Consider the following 18,810-nt stretch of genomic DNA (forward strand, 5'->3'; position numbering starts at 1 on the left):
AGTCCAGTAATGCTAGACTTTATACCTGCTGGTTTGAGGCCATTACATCTCTCAGAGTAGAAACGCCTGTCTTTGCCATCACAGTAATCCCAGTCAGTCTCTTTATACTTCAGGCCATCAGAAAATGTATACTTTCCCTACAAAAGGAGGGAAATATATGATGTTTTTAGGACAACCTAAAAATATCATTGCTTAGTTTGAACATAAAATCTCAAACAAAATGTTATCTGTGATCAAATACACTTAATATATTATGAAGATGTGTAATATGGGTAACCAGAGTAATTCATAACATTGATAAGCTATGGGTTCTTATTCTGTACAACCTGATAATGTTACTTCCAAATGTCAAATAAAGATGTTTATTTTATTTAGAGCCTTTTTTCTTCATTCAGAAAAAAAATAATGGTCAGAATAACCAACGTTTTATTTGTTGTGATTGAAAATCAGGACCCAGTCTCTTTAAATCCCTCCCTTCTGAAAGCCTACTCTGCTCTGATTGGTCATTAGCCCAACCAACAGTCAAAAAAAATATCCATTTTCAAATCAGAGTTTCAACCACTTCCTCGTCGACAAACACAATAAAATGAACAATGATGATGTCAGTTTTGCCATATCAATTCAAGTGTGAGACCTTGAGCTATAATAGTAATGTGCATTTGCTTTCACAAGATGATGATAAAACAAACCAAACTCTTCCAGCCCTCAGCTATAACTACAGTGTAAAGAGCTAACATTTGCAGAAAGTTATAGGATCATTAGAGAGAATTACGCAAATTTGTTACAATCCTATGTAGGTTTGTGCAGGAATCAAAGCTAGAACTACTGGCAGTTAATTTCAGGCAATTAGTATTAATTGTTTCTTTAGACAAACAAAAACTATTTGTTGTGAACTTTGATCTTGGAAACATTGCAGATGTTTTGCAAATAGCACCACTACACACTACATTTAGTTTTTTACACTGCAACATTATACTACAACAACAAAAAAACAACAGGTAGTTTAAGAGGAGAGCAAGACCTCTTTGCATATTCCTTTCTCCCAGGTCCCTTCATATTTGCTTCCATTGGGGAAATGCAACACTCCTTTTCCATGGAACATGCCATCTTTCATTTCTCCAACATATCTGGTGTGAGTGGGGATTGTGTATTCGCCTGTCCCCTCCATCCTTTGAAAGATAACATGATGAGAGTTAATGAGGTGCGTTATATATATATATATATATATATATATATATATATATATATATATATATATATATATATATATATATATATATATATATAGACACACAAACACACACACTCACCGGCCACTATATTAGGTACACCTTACCAGTACCCAACAGATGTATGAAAAGATTTTGGTCCATATTCACATGATAGCACCACGCAGTTGCTGCAGATTTGTCAGCTACACATCTATGATGTGAATCTCCTGTTCCACCACATCCCAAAGATGCTCGATTGGATTGAGTCAGGTCACTGTGATAGCCATTTGAGTACAGTGAACTCATTTTCATGTTCAAGAAACCAGTCTGAGATGATTCACGCTTTATGACATGGTGCGTTATTCTGCTGGAAGTAGCAATCAGAAGATATAAGGTACACTGTGGCCATAATGCGTTGGACATGGTTAGCAGTAGTACTCAGGTAGGTTGTGGTGTTTACACAATGTTCAATTGGTACTAAAGGGCCCAAAGTGTGCCAAGATAATATCCCCCACACTATTAAACCACCACCACCAGCCTAAACTGTTAATATAAGGCAGGATGGATCCATGCTTTCATGTTGTTGATGCCAAACTCTGATCCTACCATGCGAATGTTGCAGCAGAAATAGAGACTCATTTGACCAGGCAAGGTTTTTCAAATCTTATTTTGTCCAATTTTGGTGAGTCTGTGCAAATTGTAGCCTCAGTTTCCTGTTCTTAGATGACAGAAATGGCACCTCAAAGTTCAATGTGTTGTACTAAGATGCTCTTCTGCAGGGCTTGGTTGTAACAAGTAGTTATTTAAGTTACTGTTGCCTTTTTATCAGCTCAAACAAATCTGGCTTCTCCTCTGACCTCTGGCATCAACAACGCATTGGTGTCAACAGAACTGCCGCTCAATGGATATTTTCTCTTTTCGGACCATTCTCTGTAAACCCTAGAGATGGTTGTGCATGAAAATCACAGTAGATTAACAGTTTCTGAAATACTCAGACAGATGTACCTAATAAAGTGGCCGGCAAGTGTATATATTTATCAAAATAAGATTTTCAGGGATCACAATCATCAACTTTAAATTTGCTAAAGTGATTTTTTCAACACAGAAAGCATAATAAATGCAAGTAAAACGTCTATTTTCATGTCTCAAATAACATAAAAATGTGAAATGGGTGAAATAATGCTCAGCATAAGATATAAAATACATGTATTCATGTACAAATAAACAACATCATATTCTGTCTTGTACTTTTTAATGTATAAAAAATAATCATACAGAGTTTTGTTATATTTGAAATTATAAAAAACTAGTGGTTTATGAAAGTATTAATATTTAACATTACAATTTATATTTTAGTGCTGTGACCTTAAAATGACCTTTAATATAAAAAAATCTAAGAATTCTTGTACTAAAAATGGCTAACAACATTTTTAGTTATATAATCTATTGTTAATTCTATCTGAGTAATATTTTAGTGTGTGTAAATCATAGTAAAATGTGTGTTGTGTTTTGCTCAGTAACGATACTACAAAACAAATAAAGAAAAGGGAAACCAGGACTCATTGTAAAATATATTTAAGTCTTTATATATTTAATATATAAATTATTAAGTTTACTGCAATTTGACATTTATTGCACAGGAAATAGGAATGCATAAACTGCATGAAATACTACTTGATATGGCTTTCATATCAAATCATTCACAGCTGTTAACTTTAGCTGTTGTTACAAATACGTCGAATTATGTTAATTAGTAACTTACCTGCCAATATTAATTTATTTTTTGAATGTTCTATGACTTATGTGTATTTCAGTTGAATTATTTATATATTTATTTAGTTTGTTTTTTGTATGCCATGATTATGCTCATGGCATAGGAACTTGACCACGCGAAAAGGGCTTAAGACATGATACAATTACGATAAGTTACTCACATAAAATTATACACAATTGTTATACGTTCAAACTTTGTCAAAATTAAAAACTTTCATTTTAAAAAGAGAATTTACCTTCCATTATTATAATCTCCGTCATAATTGCTACCCATGAGCTCCATGTTGACCTACAGCAAAGCAACAGCGTGATACTGTTTCCATGGAAACATAACTGATACTCAATATTTAATAGAAAAAAACTCTGAACCCGATACTATTGTCACGAATGCATAAAAGAATAGAACAAGTGATTATTAATTATGCCACGAATAAAATAGGCTTTAGAAATCGGCAGAAATGTACTGATATAACTTTGCGTCGTGTTTTGAGCCAAGAAGAGTCAGTTTCCACACAGATGACGTCTTAGAAACGCGACAAAGAATTCTACGCACATGCGCAGTAAACTGACCTTCTCTGCGCGGCCTCGTCCTACTGCCGACGAGGACATTGACCCGTTTTAAAGTGTGGACTGTTAAAATAATTGTGGTTAGTTTTGGTGCATTAAACTCGCACCATGCCCGGTGTGGTTGAGATTCCGACGTTGGAGGAATTAAACGTCAAAGAGGTAACGTTACGTCTATTTGAAAGAAAGGAAAACTGGTAGGTGTTAGTTAGCCTGCTGCTGCCAGCAGTCACTGCTAACGTTAACATGTGAAGTTAACGTAACTTCAATGTTTTCAGCTAGTATTGTAGTATTGTACTGGTTGGGAAACATACAAAATATATATGTTTAGGCAGGGACTTAAAGCGCTATTTTGTTAGGTTACGTCTGTCTTGTTTTTAGCAGCCTGCTAAGTGTCATATTCTTTTGTAGTAGTAACGTTATATATGTGTGCGTGTTTCTAAAGCTAACATAATGTATATAAATCACAATAACCTTGGCAATTTCTGTTTTAGCAGGCCTATTATTAGACAGCTATATGTTATTGTGTAAATGGCATTCTCTATATGTCAATGTCAACGTCAACAGTCGTTAGGGTTTCATTTAACTTTTATTACAACAAATAAGGGAATAATAGCGTGTTAGTGGTGGTAAATCGCAACTTAAAATATGTTTTCAGGAAAGTATGAACACTTATACATTAAACTAAATTAAATAGTCTTTTATTGAAATCTGTGTAAACAGATGCAGTCAGTCTTTCTTTTACAACTCTGCAGCACTGATGTAGCTGATGTTATGTTCAATGTGGTACACTTGAGTTAACTTACAGGAGAGGAGAACATACTAATAAACCTAATTTTAAAGGGTGAAGTTGATAACATGGCTAAAATATTTGTCATTATTTGCAGTAACAACTATCCAAACATGGAAACAGCCCAGACATAAACTAGTTACAAACATTAGCTAGTAAAGTTTTCAAATATCATATTTCTAATTTAAAAATATGGAAAGTTGCAATTTACTAGTTTATTTTCTTTAAATTGCCATTATGTAGTTTATTAATGTACTAAATGTAATGTTTCATGTAATAAATTCATGCTTTTGTGCCTGACTTAACCTCAGCAATCATAATATTGCATTGGAATATGATCCACTTACATTGTATTTACAGAATGTTTGCAAATTACAATTTGTGACCCAGTGTGTGAAAACAAGTCCAAATCTAATTTTGAGATAAAGTTTGATTGTAGGTATTTATTTTACTGTGATTTCGGTTGTTCACATGGTTTTACTCAGTTAATATTAAATACATATATTTTCATTATTTACAGACTGTTCTTTATTTCATGTAGAAAACAGTAAATTATAAAAAAAGAAAAAAAATGACTCCAGCTAGATTTTCACAGACTGGGTCACTGACATTACCGTGTCTGCTTCGGGGAAGACTTGGGCTTTGATTTTTGTGAGCTCTGTCATTGCGGGAATTCTGCTCTCCGGAGGCATGTTGTCGCACAACAGACCCGCATGAGCTTAGAACACTCTCCGACAAATCGTGCAGTTGGCTTGATAACAATTTCTAAGACACGGAGGGGGTTACCTGGAGATGTATCTGCCATTACTCTCTGTCAAGACTTGACAGAGACTCTGCTTAAAAGACCTGCAGTCCTCACTGGACAAAGACCAATAAAACTAATTATGATGTCAAGTATTACCCAATCAAAAGTAGGATATGAGGCATCTTCATAAAATGTGTGTGCATGAAAAGTTGCTTTAAAAAAAATTATTAAAAATACAGGACAGTACCCGTCTCATATTGATTCAAAATGGGACGAGCAATTTCATTCTCAAATACAGGAAAAATCTGTATTTTAAGGAACGGAGGGGGACCCTAACAGTCGTGCATGTATTATTAAAGTGACCCTATGGGTTTTAAGAATTGTTTTATTAGTTTTGTATTTATCTTTACACTTATTCAGCATTTATACTTTAATTTACTCGTCATATACAGCAAGAGAAAAAAGAGACTATTTGACAATTCTCAATTTACTTTATTTATTAGATGTAGGTTTGTTTAAAATTATAATTGTTTTATTATGCTAAAGCTCTAAAAACGTTTCATCCCAATTTAAAAAAAAGACAGTTTAGAATGTTTAAATTGTTGTGATTAAAAAAAAATGTTTATTGTATACCATTAACTTTCTTTGAAGGTAAAATATATGTAATCGAAAACATGGTACCTACCTATTTGTTATTTAAAGCAATTGATATTGTTATTTACTCATTTTTTGGCATGAAAAGATCTAATGTTTTATCGGGCATATTATTAGACAGCCACGTATTATTGTGCAAAGTTACATACTCTACATTGTTGGGCTGAAAGTAAGAGATTTCTGGATGAAGTGTGCATTACTTGATTTTAAAATAGTTGAAGGAAACACACACTATCTACTATCTATGAGTATTTATTATAGAGGCAAAGTTGGTTTTATATTCGGATATTCAGACAGTCTCCTTAATAATATAATTTAAGAAAAGCATTTTTTGCAAATTCTAAGTAGGGAAATCATATAAGCAGCAAATGACTATCAAAGTACAACATTGTTCACAGTGAATTAGATTTATTGAACATCAAGGCTGAACAACAGAAATTAAAACACACATTGCCTAAAACAAACTTTTCTTATAAAATATTAAATAAATAGCTTGCACTTTTGGAAACAAAATAAACTATATGTTTTTCATAATAAAAGTACAAAATAAGCAGTATGCCTTCTAAATAAAATAACTTGGCTAACACTTTAGAATAACTATCCGTTTTAACTAGTTAATAGTCCATTAATAAAGTGTAAGTTAATAGGTTATAAATGACTTGTTACATAATAGTTAATAGTTTGGTAATTAATTATTTATAACTGTGCCTTATAGATAGCCAATAGATAACTTACAAGTTGTTAGTTAACAAGTGATAAATGACATGTTAACTGTATTTTGGTGATTTATAACTATACCTAATAAATTAGTAAGAGAACATGAACAAGTTGTTTGTAAATTACTAACTAAAGACTTGTTAAGTATCAGTTAATAGTTTATATATGTTATTGGGACGATATTCTAAAGTTGTAACTATTCTTCATTTATTAACTGTTGGTAAATGAGGAATAGTTGCAATTTTAGAATAACGTCCCAATAACATACTTAATCTAATAACTAACCCTTAACTAATATATAAACTCGCATATTACAGATCAGTTGTTCATGGTTTGTTTACCATCTACTAATACCAATTAGGTACAGTTATAGGTATAATTAGGTATAGTTATAAATCACTAAAATACCGTTAACAAGTCATTTATCACTTGTTAACTTACAGCTTGTAAGTTAATTATTGGCTATCTATAAGGCACAGCACAGTTATAAATAATTAACTAATTAACTAACCGTTTATTAATGGACTGTTAACTAGTTATAACGAATAGTTATTCTAAAATGTTACCTGTAAAGAATAATTTTAATATAATAGAAAATATGCCGTCTCTGGCACAGCTTCCAATTATCATCAATGTAGTGCAAATGTGTCGACTTGTAGTAGCATTTTTTGGAGAGGTGAACGCGTATGCGACCGCATGAAGGCTGCACTTGACCATACCCATGCTTTCGATGTAGAAGTATAAATTAGCCTTAACAGAGCAGGGTCACGTGACTCCAGAAACGGTAGGGAAAATAACAGAAAAAATTTACCTGGAAAAATTAGATCAATTATAGATTTCGAATGTTGATTTTGGTTACTTTTTATTTAGTTGTTCAGCCTTACTGCATTGTTCTTAAATTGTTATTAATATGCAGTTTATGTTGCATACGTGCCCAGGATCTTTTTGTACACTGTTTGCATTTTTTCCGGCGTCATTTTGTCAGATGTTGTGGATGTTCACATGGCTTTTCTGTTCTCTGTGCAGGTGAATGTATCGTCTGCTGTACTGAAGGCGGCTGCTCATCACTTTGGCTCTCAATGTGACAAGCCCAGCAAAGAGTTCATGTTGTGCCGGTGGGAAGAGAAGGACCCTAGAAAGTGTTTGGAAGAAGGGAGGAAAGTCAATGAGTGTGCTGTCAACTTCTTCAGGTATTTAGCACTTTTATTTATTTATTTTTCCTGACTTTTTATCTTGTGTATTATTTTTTGCTGTTGATGATTTTTAATCATTAGAATATTTTTATAATCATACAACAGTAGTATTTATAAAATGTGGTAAACTTGATCTGTTTTTTTTTCTCATGACAGAGAACCTGATATGCCAATAAATCCAAAAGTATCTCTTTTTTTGTCCTGACTTAGCTTCTTATATTTTCACATAACTGGTGAAAAGTAACATTTCTTTATGTTTTCACTTAATCAACACTGCATTTATTCAATCAATATCCAGTAAAACAGTAGTATGTGTAGTGTGAAGATATTCAATTTATTTCTGTCATTCATAGCAGAACTTTCCTCAGAAATCATTCTAATATGACAATTTGCTGCTTAAGAAACATTTCTGAATACAGATCAGTGATACACTTATCATACAAAAGTAACATTAAAATGTATTATTAATCAAGGACACATTGATCAAAGGTAATAGTCAAGACATTTATAATATATATATATATATATATATATATATATATATATATATATATATATATATATATATATATATATATGTGTGTGTGTACATTATTTTCTTACAAACAATTTATTAGGACCAAGAATAACTATCATAACACAACAGCAAATCAGCATATTTATATTATATTAGTATGACTGAAGACAGTACTGAAGAAGTAAGCAGGTGCAACACAAGAAGCATTGTGCAGTGCTGTTTTCATAGTCAGTATCCTGGTTTCTGTTTTGTGGAATTAAATCAGATAGCATTGTTTGTTCCTTAAAAGTCATTGACAAAGTACTGGTTTTCAATTATATTAAATTTATTTAAGGCTATTCAAGGACCATTGGATGTTGTATAAGAATACTGTGTTTTTTTTGGCTGCATTATGTCATTCTTTGTATCATCATGTAAAACATAAGAGCTTGACAACATTTAAAATAAAAAAGGTAGAACCACCTTTTAATAAGTCTTGGAACACATTCAAATGAACACTGGTGCAGTATGTCTGATATATGTATGCAGCATTGACAAAAGACTTTTACCAATGTGTGTAACACAAGATTTGACGATACAAATCACATGATTTGACTGGAAAATCTCTGTGTCTGCCAGTCAAAAGAATTAGAACAGGGAGATTTTTAATGAAATCTCTTTAGCTCAATGAGCCTGCATTTATTTGATCCAAAGTTCAGCAAAACAGTAAGATTTAAAAATATTTGTGCTATTTACAATAACTGGTTCCTATTTGAATGTAATTTATTCTTCTCATTTCAAAACTGAATTGTTAGTATCATTACTCTACATCATTACGTTACACGATCTTTCAGAAGTCATTTTAGTACGCTGATTTGCTTGAGAAATGTAAATTATTAATATTGTTGTTAGTATTATTAGTAGTATTAGTAATCGTAATAATAATAATAATAGTATGAATACTTTTAAAAGAAATTAATATATTCATTAAGCAAAAAGGTGATAAAGACATTTATAACGTAGCAAATGTTTCTATTTTAGATAAATACTGTTATTCTAAACTTTTATTCATCAGAGAAAGCTGAAAAAACATCTACTCTGCTTATTTTAGCTACATCAATTGCAACAACAATAGCGCAAATCAAAACATTAGAAAGATTTCTGAAGTATCATGTGACTGGATTAATGACACTAAACATTCAGCTTTGAAATCCCAGGAATAAATAACATTTTAAATAGTATTCAAAAATATTAAATAATCGCATAAAAATCGAACTGTTCTTAAACTTAAGAGCGGTAGTATATGTGGACTGCCAATTTCATCACAGGACGACAAACAAAAAAAAAAACCTGACGCATCCTCATGCCATAATTGATTAGGCATATTGTGAATAGCTGGCTGGGGATCTGTTGTTTTGATCCAAAAGTATAAAAACCTAAAAACCCTTTAGTTTAAACCTCAGGAGTAACATGTAAATATGCAACAGAAGGCACAGATTGGGAAAACGGTCTATTAAATTGACAGTCGGTTGACTAACCTTTAACACATTTAACAAATTCTTCTTTTGAATTTATCAGTTTTTAGTAAGTAAAAAACCGACAGGATTCAGGTTTTGCCACTTGCTGCCATTCATTTCTATGATATCCGCAAAGACTAAATGACTATCGCTCAACTCTAACTGAAATTGAGTGACATCAATGCTGTAATGCCTTTTGTTATCTGGTCACATATAATTCAAAATTCAAAATAATTTAGTTTAACTGGTGTCATGTTAAAAAAAATCTTATATTGTGTGTCCCATAGGCAGATAAAGGGAAACTGCGCTGAGTCCTTCACAGATTATTGGACCTGTCTGGATTACTCTAACATGGGTGAGCTGCGCCGCTGCCGTAAACAGCAGCATGAGTTTGATAACTGTGTGCTGGACAAACTGGGATGGAAGAGACCTGAGCTTGGAGAACTGTCTAAAGTGAGTCAATATTTTCATTGGTTTCTTATTTTAAAGTTTCTAACTGTAGTGACTGGCAGAAAACACACTTCTGCTAATTGAGCCAATCAGCAGTGAGAGGTGTGCCTAGTAGCTATGGTGGAGAAATAAAAAGAGGCAAAGTCTTGTTAAATTCTGGACGTGTTTTGGTGCTTTCAAAAATCAACACCGATTGGTAGAGCTGCACAATTAATCGTTAAAAGATCGCGATCTTGATTCGACCCCCTAGACGATCTTAATCCAGCATTTCTACGATTCTGCCAATCATATTTTTTAAGTTCAGGAGAGAAGAAAAGGCGGCTGCACGAGTCTTTTCATTGTTTCACACACGTTGCTCAGTGACATTGACAGCTCCAAATGATGTTAAATGAGTCACATACTGTATTCATAAGGTATAATTCACCTAAAAATGTCATTTTTGTCTTCATATAATGATGTTTTTGCGATCGGGAAATCACACGTGACGTGTGCTGCTGACCGTGAGCTGTTATCACAGAGAGGGCTTTACTTAATGATAGACGCGCGTGCGTCTACTTTAGTGAACAGAACCTACATATGTTGCGAGTAACAGGTAATACAGTTGTAAATAATATTCAGTTTGTGGCACAGAGTGATCGTTTGGGAGCCGCGCGCGAAGTATGAACAAGCACTTAGCAGTCAGAATGAAACCGAAAGTGTGCCCTTCATTTAAATAATCATATTGCATTTTAGAGTTATGATTACGACAAGCATTTGATATGTTTTTTCTTTCATAGCAAACCCACAGTTGTGCATGAAAATAAATGTTTACAATGTTAGTATAAGTACTCTAGCCTATATATTGTTGAATATAATCTGATAATGGCAAATGTCTGATTTTACCAGTGAACAAAATTGTCTAATATGACAGATTGCAAGTATATATCTCAAACATAATAATTCAACATCAGAATTATTATAAGTAGAATAGAATTATTTATAGAAACCAGTAGACCTAAACATAATATTATTATCGAGGTTGTGCCATATGTTTTTTTTTTTTTACCATACCTTTATTTTACATCTACAGAATCGTGAGAAAATCGTGATCTGTATTTTAGCCAGAATCATGCAGCTCTACCGATTGGTAAAATTCATGTTGTGTAACTTTAATGTGGCAAATTCCTTTTGAGTCAAAGTTATTTATTTTCAGTGTAATTTTTTTTTTCTTCAATCCAAATGCTGTCCATCACACTTTTGGCCTCTCCCACAGGTGACCAAGGTGCAAACCGCTCGACCCTTGCCTGAAAATCCCTACCATTCTAGACCAAGACCCGAGCCCAACACTCCAATTGAGGCTGAACTACAACCGGCTAAGCATGGCAGCCGCTTGTTCTTCTGGAACTGGTAAAAAGAGTCTACCACTGTCCTATAAATAGCATGTTCTTCATCTACATGCTCCTGATGGGACGTAAGACAGTGTGCCAATGGTTGCGCTGTTATCCTAATGTGTTGTGTAGAAATGTTTATAAATTTTGTTCTTCAATTAAAAAGATTTAATTTAAACTTTAGGTTGCATTTTGTGTGCTTTGTATGGTTTTGACTTAAGGCTGTACTGGGTTCAGTACAATTGAATGCATTCAGTAAAAGACAACATGCAATAATTTGAGCTGTAAATTAAGTGATAAAAGAAATAAAATTGCAGGATAGACCTTATAAAGACTAAGGGGCCAATCACACTGAATGCACTTTTTGCATAGAGAGGCGTCTTGTTTCAATGTTTTGCTAACGGCCATGAGCATTTTGCGCGCTGCTTATGCACCCTGCGTGCCTCGTGTTTTAAGGGGCTTATCACACCCAACAGACTTTTTGCGTTGAAAGGCGCCCTGTGCGCCTCGCATTTTAACCGCCTGCTGTGCCTCACGTTTTTGCCATTGTGTGCTCGCAGTTAAAAAAAGTCAGCTCTGTGTGGAAAAAGTGTTGCATTTCTTTCATTCTCCAATCAATTAAAAGCAGTGGAGGGATTTCCGTTGAGGTGACAGCAGTGTTTGTGACTTTTGAAGATAGAAGAGAGACTAGTGGTTGCGGTTTTGAGTTATCCAGAGCTTTAGGACTTCACAAATCTTAAATATCACAATATAATTAAATATTAAAATTTATAACAGTACAAACAGAAAGACTCTTGCACAATAGGCAGCTGATTCAGTCGATGCCTAGTGACATAAAAAGCACACTGTGCTTCTTTTTTAGTCAACAAAAAAGGCATTTCGGTGTGCCTTGCATTTTTTCGGATGTAAATGTGCGTACAGTGTGATTGGCCCCTAACCGCCTGTTGCACCACTTTTCATTCTCCAATCAAATATAAGCAGAGGCGGGGTTTCCGTTGAGGTGACAGCTGTGTTTGTGTTGTCAATACAACTACAAAGATTTTTGAAAAGTTTTAAGAGTTAAGAGTTAAAAAAAGTTTTTGAAAAGTTTTGAGTAGAGACTAGTGGTTACGATTTTGAGTTTTTCTGAGCTGTATGAATCTTGAATATCACAATATTATTACATTTTAAAATCATATTAATATCAACAGCAAGACTCACGCACAAAACCCAGCTGATTTAGTCGTTGCTTAGCGACATATGAAGCACACAGAGCTTTTTTTTTTTTGTCAACAAAAGACAGTGTGGTGCGCCTCTCGTTTTTGGAACGTAAAAGCATGTTCCGTCTGATCAGCGCTGTGTGCTTGCAGTTGAAATAAAAGTCAACCCTGGGCGGAAAAAGCACATTATGTCAATCGCTTTTCATTCTTTAATCTAATGAAAGCAGAGGAGGGGGTTCTGTTGAGGTGACAGCAGTGTTTGTGTTGTCAAGACAACAACAGAGACTTTTAAAGATGAAGGAGAGACTAGCGATCGCTGTTTTAAGTTATCCAGAGCTCATGACTTCACAAATCTTGAATATCACAGTATTATTAAATATTACAATTAAAACAATATCAAGAGCAACTGACAATAAGCATCTGATTTAGTCGTTGCCAAGTGACATAAAAAAGCGCATGTTGCTTTTTTTTTCATTGTGGTGTGCCTCGTGTTTTTGGAAAGTTAAAGCGCATTGAGTGTGATCAGACCCTATTAAACGCATGGTTTTAACAAAACTGAGTTTACATTTCTCAATTCTTAGTTTTAGGAATCTAAATTCAGACTTGCAAGACATTAAATCTAAATTTCAAGAAAGCCTATTAACTCACAAATGGCAGAAATAATTGCTGTTCTGATAAAAAAAAGTTAGATATAATCAGAAGTTGAAAATTCAGGGTTGTTGCATTTACTTTAAATTTTTTAAAATCTTTTTTTAATTACCCTGTGTAAAAGGCAGGGTTCCACACAATTCTTTCATGCTGTCCCAGATTAATTTAGCAAAGTTAAGTGGATTAAACATAAAAAAAAATTACGTTGTCTAAAAAAATCTTAAGAATTGTATTTCAGAACCTTTTAAATAAGTAGTTTGAACAAAAAGCAAAAATAATTTATTTGGATTGTACATGCCAGAAACTGACCCCCATACAAAAAGGCAAAACACTATTACAATTAATGCATTTGTTCTAGTGACTTGCATTCTAGTGAGTTTTTTTAGTTCACATTAAAAGTTCTACAAACTTCTGTTAAATCAGGATATTAAATATAATTAAACATACTATTATGCATGTAGATCAGGTGCTCTAACTTCTATTATTTGACTTTTTGGGGATTGTGTGTTTTCTTATCATGTTTTGGCAGTCAGAATTGTTGATACAATCACACATTCACCCCTTGTTATAAAGGTTCTTGCTTTCTTTCACCTGGCCTGCACTTCTGCCCAAACACCACCTTCCGTCTTAATCCATCAGTGCGCTGTGTGTTTTCAAACCAGAGCATGACTGCGTAGTGTCATGGAGCTCTTGAGTCCCCTCGGGTAAAGGCCAATTTCCCCCAGATCTCCCTCCTCACTTCCTTACCAGGACCGTCTGAACAACACCACAGGTTCAAAGAGTCAGAAGTGCACAGACGCGGAGCAGCACAGGTCAATTGGCCCTACAGGCAACAGCACTGCTGCCTTAAGTAAATAAACCTGTGTGCGAAGCTTCGTCCTTCAGCATGTTTTTACAACAGGTTTTCAAATGACATGCAGGTAAAAGACGCTTATTGTGCTGCCGGATCATTTTCCATTGACTTTAAAATGTGGAGCATTTTTCTGGGAGGTCCAGCATGTGAAATTTAATAAAACCATGGAACTGAATTTGTCGTTTTTTCCCTGCAAAATTTAGACTCGCTCCTGCTCCATGCAAGTCAGACGTCATTCTGGTTGAAGTTTTCTTTGAAGAACAAAAGTAAGCTGATGTCAGATTGCAGCCTGTGAGGCACTGCTGAATGTGCTGTGACGTTTTTTTGGCCGGAAAAACAGATTAGTGCAGAGCCAGCTTTGTGCCAGTTAACAGGGGACGTATGGGATACGAGCCCTGCGGGTATCTTATCGAGAGAAATGTGATTTATTTAGAGTAACTGTTAACACTGGGGCAAAACAATAACTGTAAACTGATAACAACAAGATTTGGAAGATATAATATGAGGTTGCTTTAAAAAAAGAAAGTTGTTTTGCAGCAAGGTCGCTGCTAAAATTACCAGGGCCTGGGACAAATTTTTAAGGGGTCTCCCTGGATGATGCAGAAAACTGTGGTTTGAGATAAAATAAAGCAATACATCATGAGAGGATGCCTAATACAGTAGCTGGGTTTTCATCACCTTGTGCAAATGCACAATTTTAAGTATTGCATGAGAAACGATCGATTGAAATGGCAAGTTTTGTATGTAAAGGCCTCAGTTCAGACTGCAGGATTTTCAAAGCAGTCGTGTCACAGATGTTTTCACATTACCTGACTATCTGGGGTAATGTTCTGTCACTTAACACTGCAAGATCAGGAGGTTTCACACTGCATGACATTACAATAGGAGAACCACCAACAACTTTGTCTTGGTCCAAAAAGTACCTCTCACAACCAAAACCATGTGAGAAATGACATGAAAACAACGCGAGGTCATGTAGTGTATCTTTTGTTACTAACTACATAATGAGAAAGAATCCTTTAGTAGGGTAGAAAATATATGAAATTTGCTCACCTGGCTTTGCAGGAAGTCACCAATTTCTCTCAAACTTTTTCCTATTTCAACCGGGTTGTGAAATGGCTGAGATAAGACGTCAAGAAGATTCTGACGGTATGATAACCTTGAATAAAAACATCACGGTATTGTGCTCACTGCCCTAAAATATATTTATTTTAAATGTCTAGTTAAAAAACAAAAACTTTTTTCCCCTTTAAAACAATATATTCTATTTTTTGAAAAATTATACTTTCGAGCAATAAACATATCAGGCTAAATAATTCAACTGAATCATTAACTTTTAGTGTCTTCATTTGTTTCAAAAACAAATTTCTGTACAATTTAAAATGGCTTAAAATCTTTTTTTTATTTTTATTTTTTTATTTTTTATTGAAAATACAAAATCCAAATACAACAAAATGGGATTCAACTTTACAACTTGTGTGTCATATATGGAAGGCTCAACAAAAAATAATATACAAAGATACAAATGTAATATACAAAAACATTTAAGTTAAAATAAATCCAAGAGTGAAAGGAAAACGCAAAAATTAAATAAATAAAAAATAAGTACAACATGTATATCATCTATGGCAAGTTATATACTACAAATAAATTGAACATTTTTAAGGCAATTTTTGTTTTCATTTTAACCAGGGCATCTGAAAATATTTTAAGTTCTTTTTTAAATACAATAAGTAATGGAGGTGTTTTGAAATATCTACATTTATGAATAAAATATTTGGCTAACACAATTATCATATTTATCAAGTCGTGCAAAGTAGAGCACTCTTTAGTAATTCCATATAGTACATCTTGTAATGTAAAAGTCAAACCTTCAGCATTCACATTTTTTATTATCAACCTTGTACTTTTTTCCAAAATGATTGAACGGCGCTGCAAGAGAAAAATATGTGTTCTGTGTCTTCACTAAAGTGTTTACATAAATGGCATGGTGAGTTTTCGAAGTTAAATTTTAGGTGTAAAATGGCTTAAAATCTTAACGGCTTTAAATCTTTGGATTTTTTTTTCTGCTGGAGATACTGTTGTCCTAAAAAAAATATAAATAAAAAGTTTTAGACATACCTTAGGAACAGTATTACATATTATTTTCAAGTTTTAAAACCTTGACTTTTCCAAACCGCGGTAAACTTTGAAAATGGTTATCGTCCCATGCCTAGTGCCGCTGCCAAATTTCCACTAGTTTTTCCTTCAAGTCCAAATAGACCGAAAATAAGTGCTTTTAACTTCTCCCCAACCTATACTAGTGAATGCTGCGCTCTCATTGGCTGTAGGTAATTGGTGATGTTATTTTCATTCGGAACACATTTCACACAGCATGATTTTGAACCACCAACAAGTCTAGATATTTAGCATGCCAAATATCTGACGGGTGTCGACGTTGACTCTTCGATTTTCTCAGATGGCGTCATTGATAGTTCACACAGTGTGATTGTTAATCACGTGAAGGAGTACCGATTTGTCTGTGATTTCAGGAATTTGTCGGCGATTTCTCTAAACCTGTCAGCGAGTCAAAATCTGGGCTAAAGTTATGCAGTCTGAACTCAGCATTACTTAAGGTGTTTTTGAGGTTGTATTTGTATGTTTTTGCACATAAAACAAAAATAACTTTATTTAGCATTTTCTTTTCCTCAGTGTCAGTATAGGGTGCATGTTTACAAGAGCCATATGCTCTGTATGCACACTGCCCTACTGATGGATACCTCGGATGAGCCTGTGCTTTGTTTCAAACAGAGGAAGTCGTGTGGGCATTCGAGGTATACATCAATGCTAAGTGCTCTTGTACGTGTACCCTATACAGACACTGAGAAGAAGAAACTTGGATATAGTCAATATTTTATGTTTACGCAAAAGTATTCTTGTAGCTTGATAATATTCGAACTGAACCACTGAGGCATGTGGTCTGTGTTGAAGCTGTTTTTTTTCCCTGGACTTTGAATGAGCTGGGACCATTGCTGTTTATGGAGGATGAGAGAGCTCCCAGATTACATCTAAAATAGCTTCAATTGTGTTCTAAAGACAGACAAAGGTCTCAGGGTTTTAAAATTAAATGAGGGTAAGTAATTATTAACAGAAGCTTCATTTTGGGTAAACTTACCCATTAAGTTGATTCCAATCTTTATTTGATTTAATACAATGAGATTTAACACAAATTTTAGTGAAGTTTATTCATAAACTAATTTCGAGAGGATCACGTGCTTATGATTTATCACGGCCAGTCTCGTATTTGCTAATCACTAATCTTCCAATCATATGAGCCCTAAGGCACCATAAATAGCCTCAGTTTTCAGTTCACTTTATCTTCGTTTGGAAGAAACCCCCCTCCTCCCCTATTCTCCTCCTTTACCTGTGAGTGGGCGGCACGGCGGTCCAGTGGTTAGCACTGCGAACCACACAGCAAGAATACTGCCGGTCCTAGTTCTATAGGACCGGTGGGTGTTTCTGTGGGGAGTTTGTATGTCCTTCCCGTGTCCGCGTGGGTTTTCCCCGGGTTCTCCAGTTTCCTCCCACCATCCAAAGACATTCAACATACATAATAATCAAGCTTGTCCAATTCCTTACGTTCCCTTAGCTACAGCGGCAGGGGAGTTCTGAGATCCACCGAGCTTGGGCTCCCTTCTTGCTCTGCCAACGGGAGGAAGCCCCGGGCTCGAGGAGCCCTTGAGCTCGGGGCTCTCTCCTGGGACAGCATGCCAAATAAGCTTTGTAAATCATCAGCTAAGTGTGAACTCTTGAATTAATATTTAGAGAGCCTAAGGAGAGTGAATAGTGGGAGTGGGCAGAGCTTTTAGGACTCTTTGCTTGCTGCTCTCTAATTGGTGGAATTTGAATATAGCATCCTATGTAATGTAGATTTTGTAATGATTGCTCCTAAAGCATTGTTTAATTTATTTGTCTTACAAATAAGCTCAATAAATATGAATAGATTTGTTCATCAAAATGATATGACAGATCAGTGTTTCTCAACCACATTACTGGAGGACCACCTACACACCTAATTCAGGTCAGCAGCTCAATAACAGACTGAAAGACCTGTAATGGGTGTGACATCCAAAACATGCAGTGTTGGAGGTTCTCCAGGAGCGTGGTTGAGAAACACTGCAACAGATAAACAACCACATGGCTCATGGGTTTGCCTTTAGAGGTTTACTTTATTCTAATATCAAATTTCAGAGAATATGAACTTTTAAATGACAAAACCTTAATTTTGCATGATAAACACTGTAAAAAAAAAAATGCAGGGTTCCACACAATTCATTCATGTTGTCCCAACACAAATTGATTAAGTTAACTTTAACAAATTTATGTGGATTGAACATAAAATAGTTAAGTTGTGCCAATGAAATATCAAAATTGTGTTGATTCAGCTTATTTTGAATAAGTAGTTTGAGCAAGCAAAAAAAATGTTTTTGAGTGTAGAACATTAATGGTTACATTTATAAGAGGCTTAAAAAATTATATATATATATATTTGGAAACAAAATAATGCAGCAGTCATTCACATTGTGGGAAATATCTGACTTTTAACTGGACTGCTGCAGATCATGGGTACATTTATCCAAAAATGGCCTTGTTT

At 34.4% G+C, this 18,810-nt stretch overlaps 2 protein-coding genes across 34 annotated transcripts in view; one reads left to right on the forward strand and one right to left on the reverse strand.

Annotated features, from left to right (window-relative positions):
• The window catches only part of morn5 (MORN repeat containing 5), a 49,116-nt gene extending 45,618 nt beyond the window's left edge, over positions 1-3,498 (reverse strand). For 12 of the 32 annotated variants that reach the window (XR_015500407.1, XR_015500408.1, XR_015500412.1 and 9 more), the window contains exons 1-4: positions 3,221-3,498; positions 1,311-1,485; positions 1,022-1,169; positions 26-137 (exon numbers count right to left, since the gene is read on the reverse strand). Coding sequence is in view for 8 of the 32 variants with exons in the window: in XM_087269513.1 (XP_087125639.1) it covers positions 26-137; positions 1,022-1,168 (259 nt within the window). In the remaining 24 variants the exon portion in view is untranslated. 32 annotated transcript variants of the gene reach the window in all.
• A 63-nt stretch (positions 3,499-3,561) lies between these two features.
• Positions 3,562-11,655, forward strand: ndufa8 (NADH:ubiquinone oxidoreductase subunit A8). Of its 2 annotated transcripts, none has more exons than NM_200727.1 (4): positions 3,562-3,710; positions 7,481-7,644; positions 9,948-10,113; positions 11,363-11,655. In NM_200727.1, exons 1-4 carry the CDS (start codon positions 3,660-3,662, stop codon positions 11,498-11,500), a joined length of 519 nt encoding a protein of 172 aa, NP_957021.1. In that variant the 5' UTR covers positions 3,562-3,659; the 3' UTR covers positions 11,501-11,655. The 2 variants fall into 2 exon arrangements, with proteins under 2 accessions (NP_957021.1, XP_087125152.1); XM_087269026.1 differs by lacking the exon at positions 3,562-3,710 and adding an exon at positions 5,761-6,290 and having other exon boundaries at positions 7,004-7,644.
• The last annotated feature ends 7,155 nt before the right edge of the window (positions 11,656-18,810 follow it).

This window comes from Danio rerio, chromosome 10, assembly GCF_052040795.2.
Source record: "Danio rerio strain M-AB ecotype USA chromosome 10, GRCz13ab, whole genome shotgun sequence".
NCBI classification, from domain to species: domain Eukaryota; kingdom Metazoa; phylum Chordata; class Actinopteri; order Cypriniformes; family Danionidae; genus Danio; species Danio rerio.

Excerpts from the sequence above, each read along its gene's own strand:
- ndufa8 (NM_200727.1), top strand. The coding sequence starts at position 3,660 with ATGCCCGGTGTGGTTGAGATTCCGACGTTGGAGGAATTAAACGTCAAA. Across the intron at positions 7,645-9,947 it reads TGTGCTGTCAACTTCTTCAG|GCAGATAAAGGGAAACTGCG; the intron begins GTATTTAGCACT and ends TGTGTCCCATAG. Across the intron at positions 10,114-11,362 it reads AGCTTGGAGAACTGTCTAAA|GTGACCAAGGTGCAAACCGC; the intron begins GTGAGTCAATAT and ends CCTCTCCCACAG.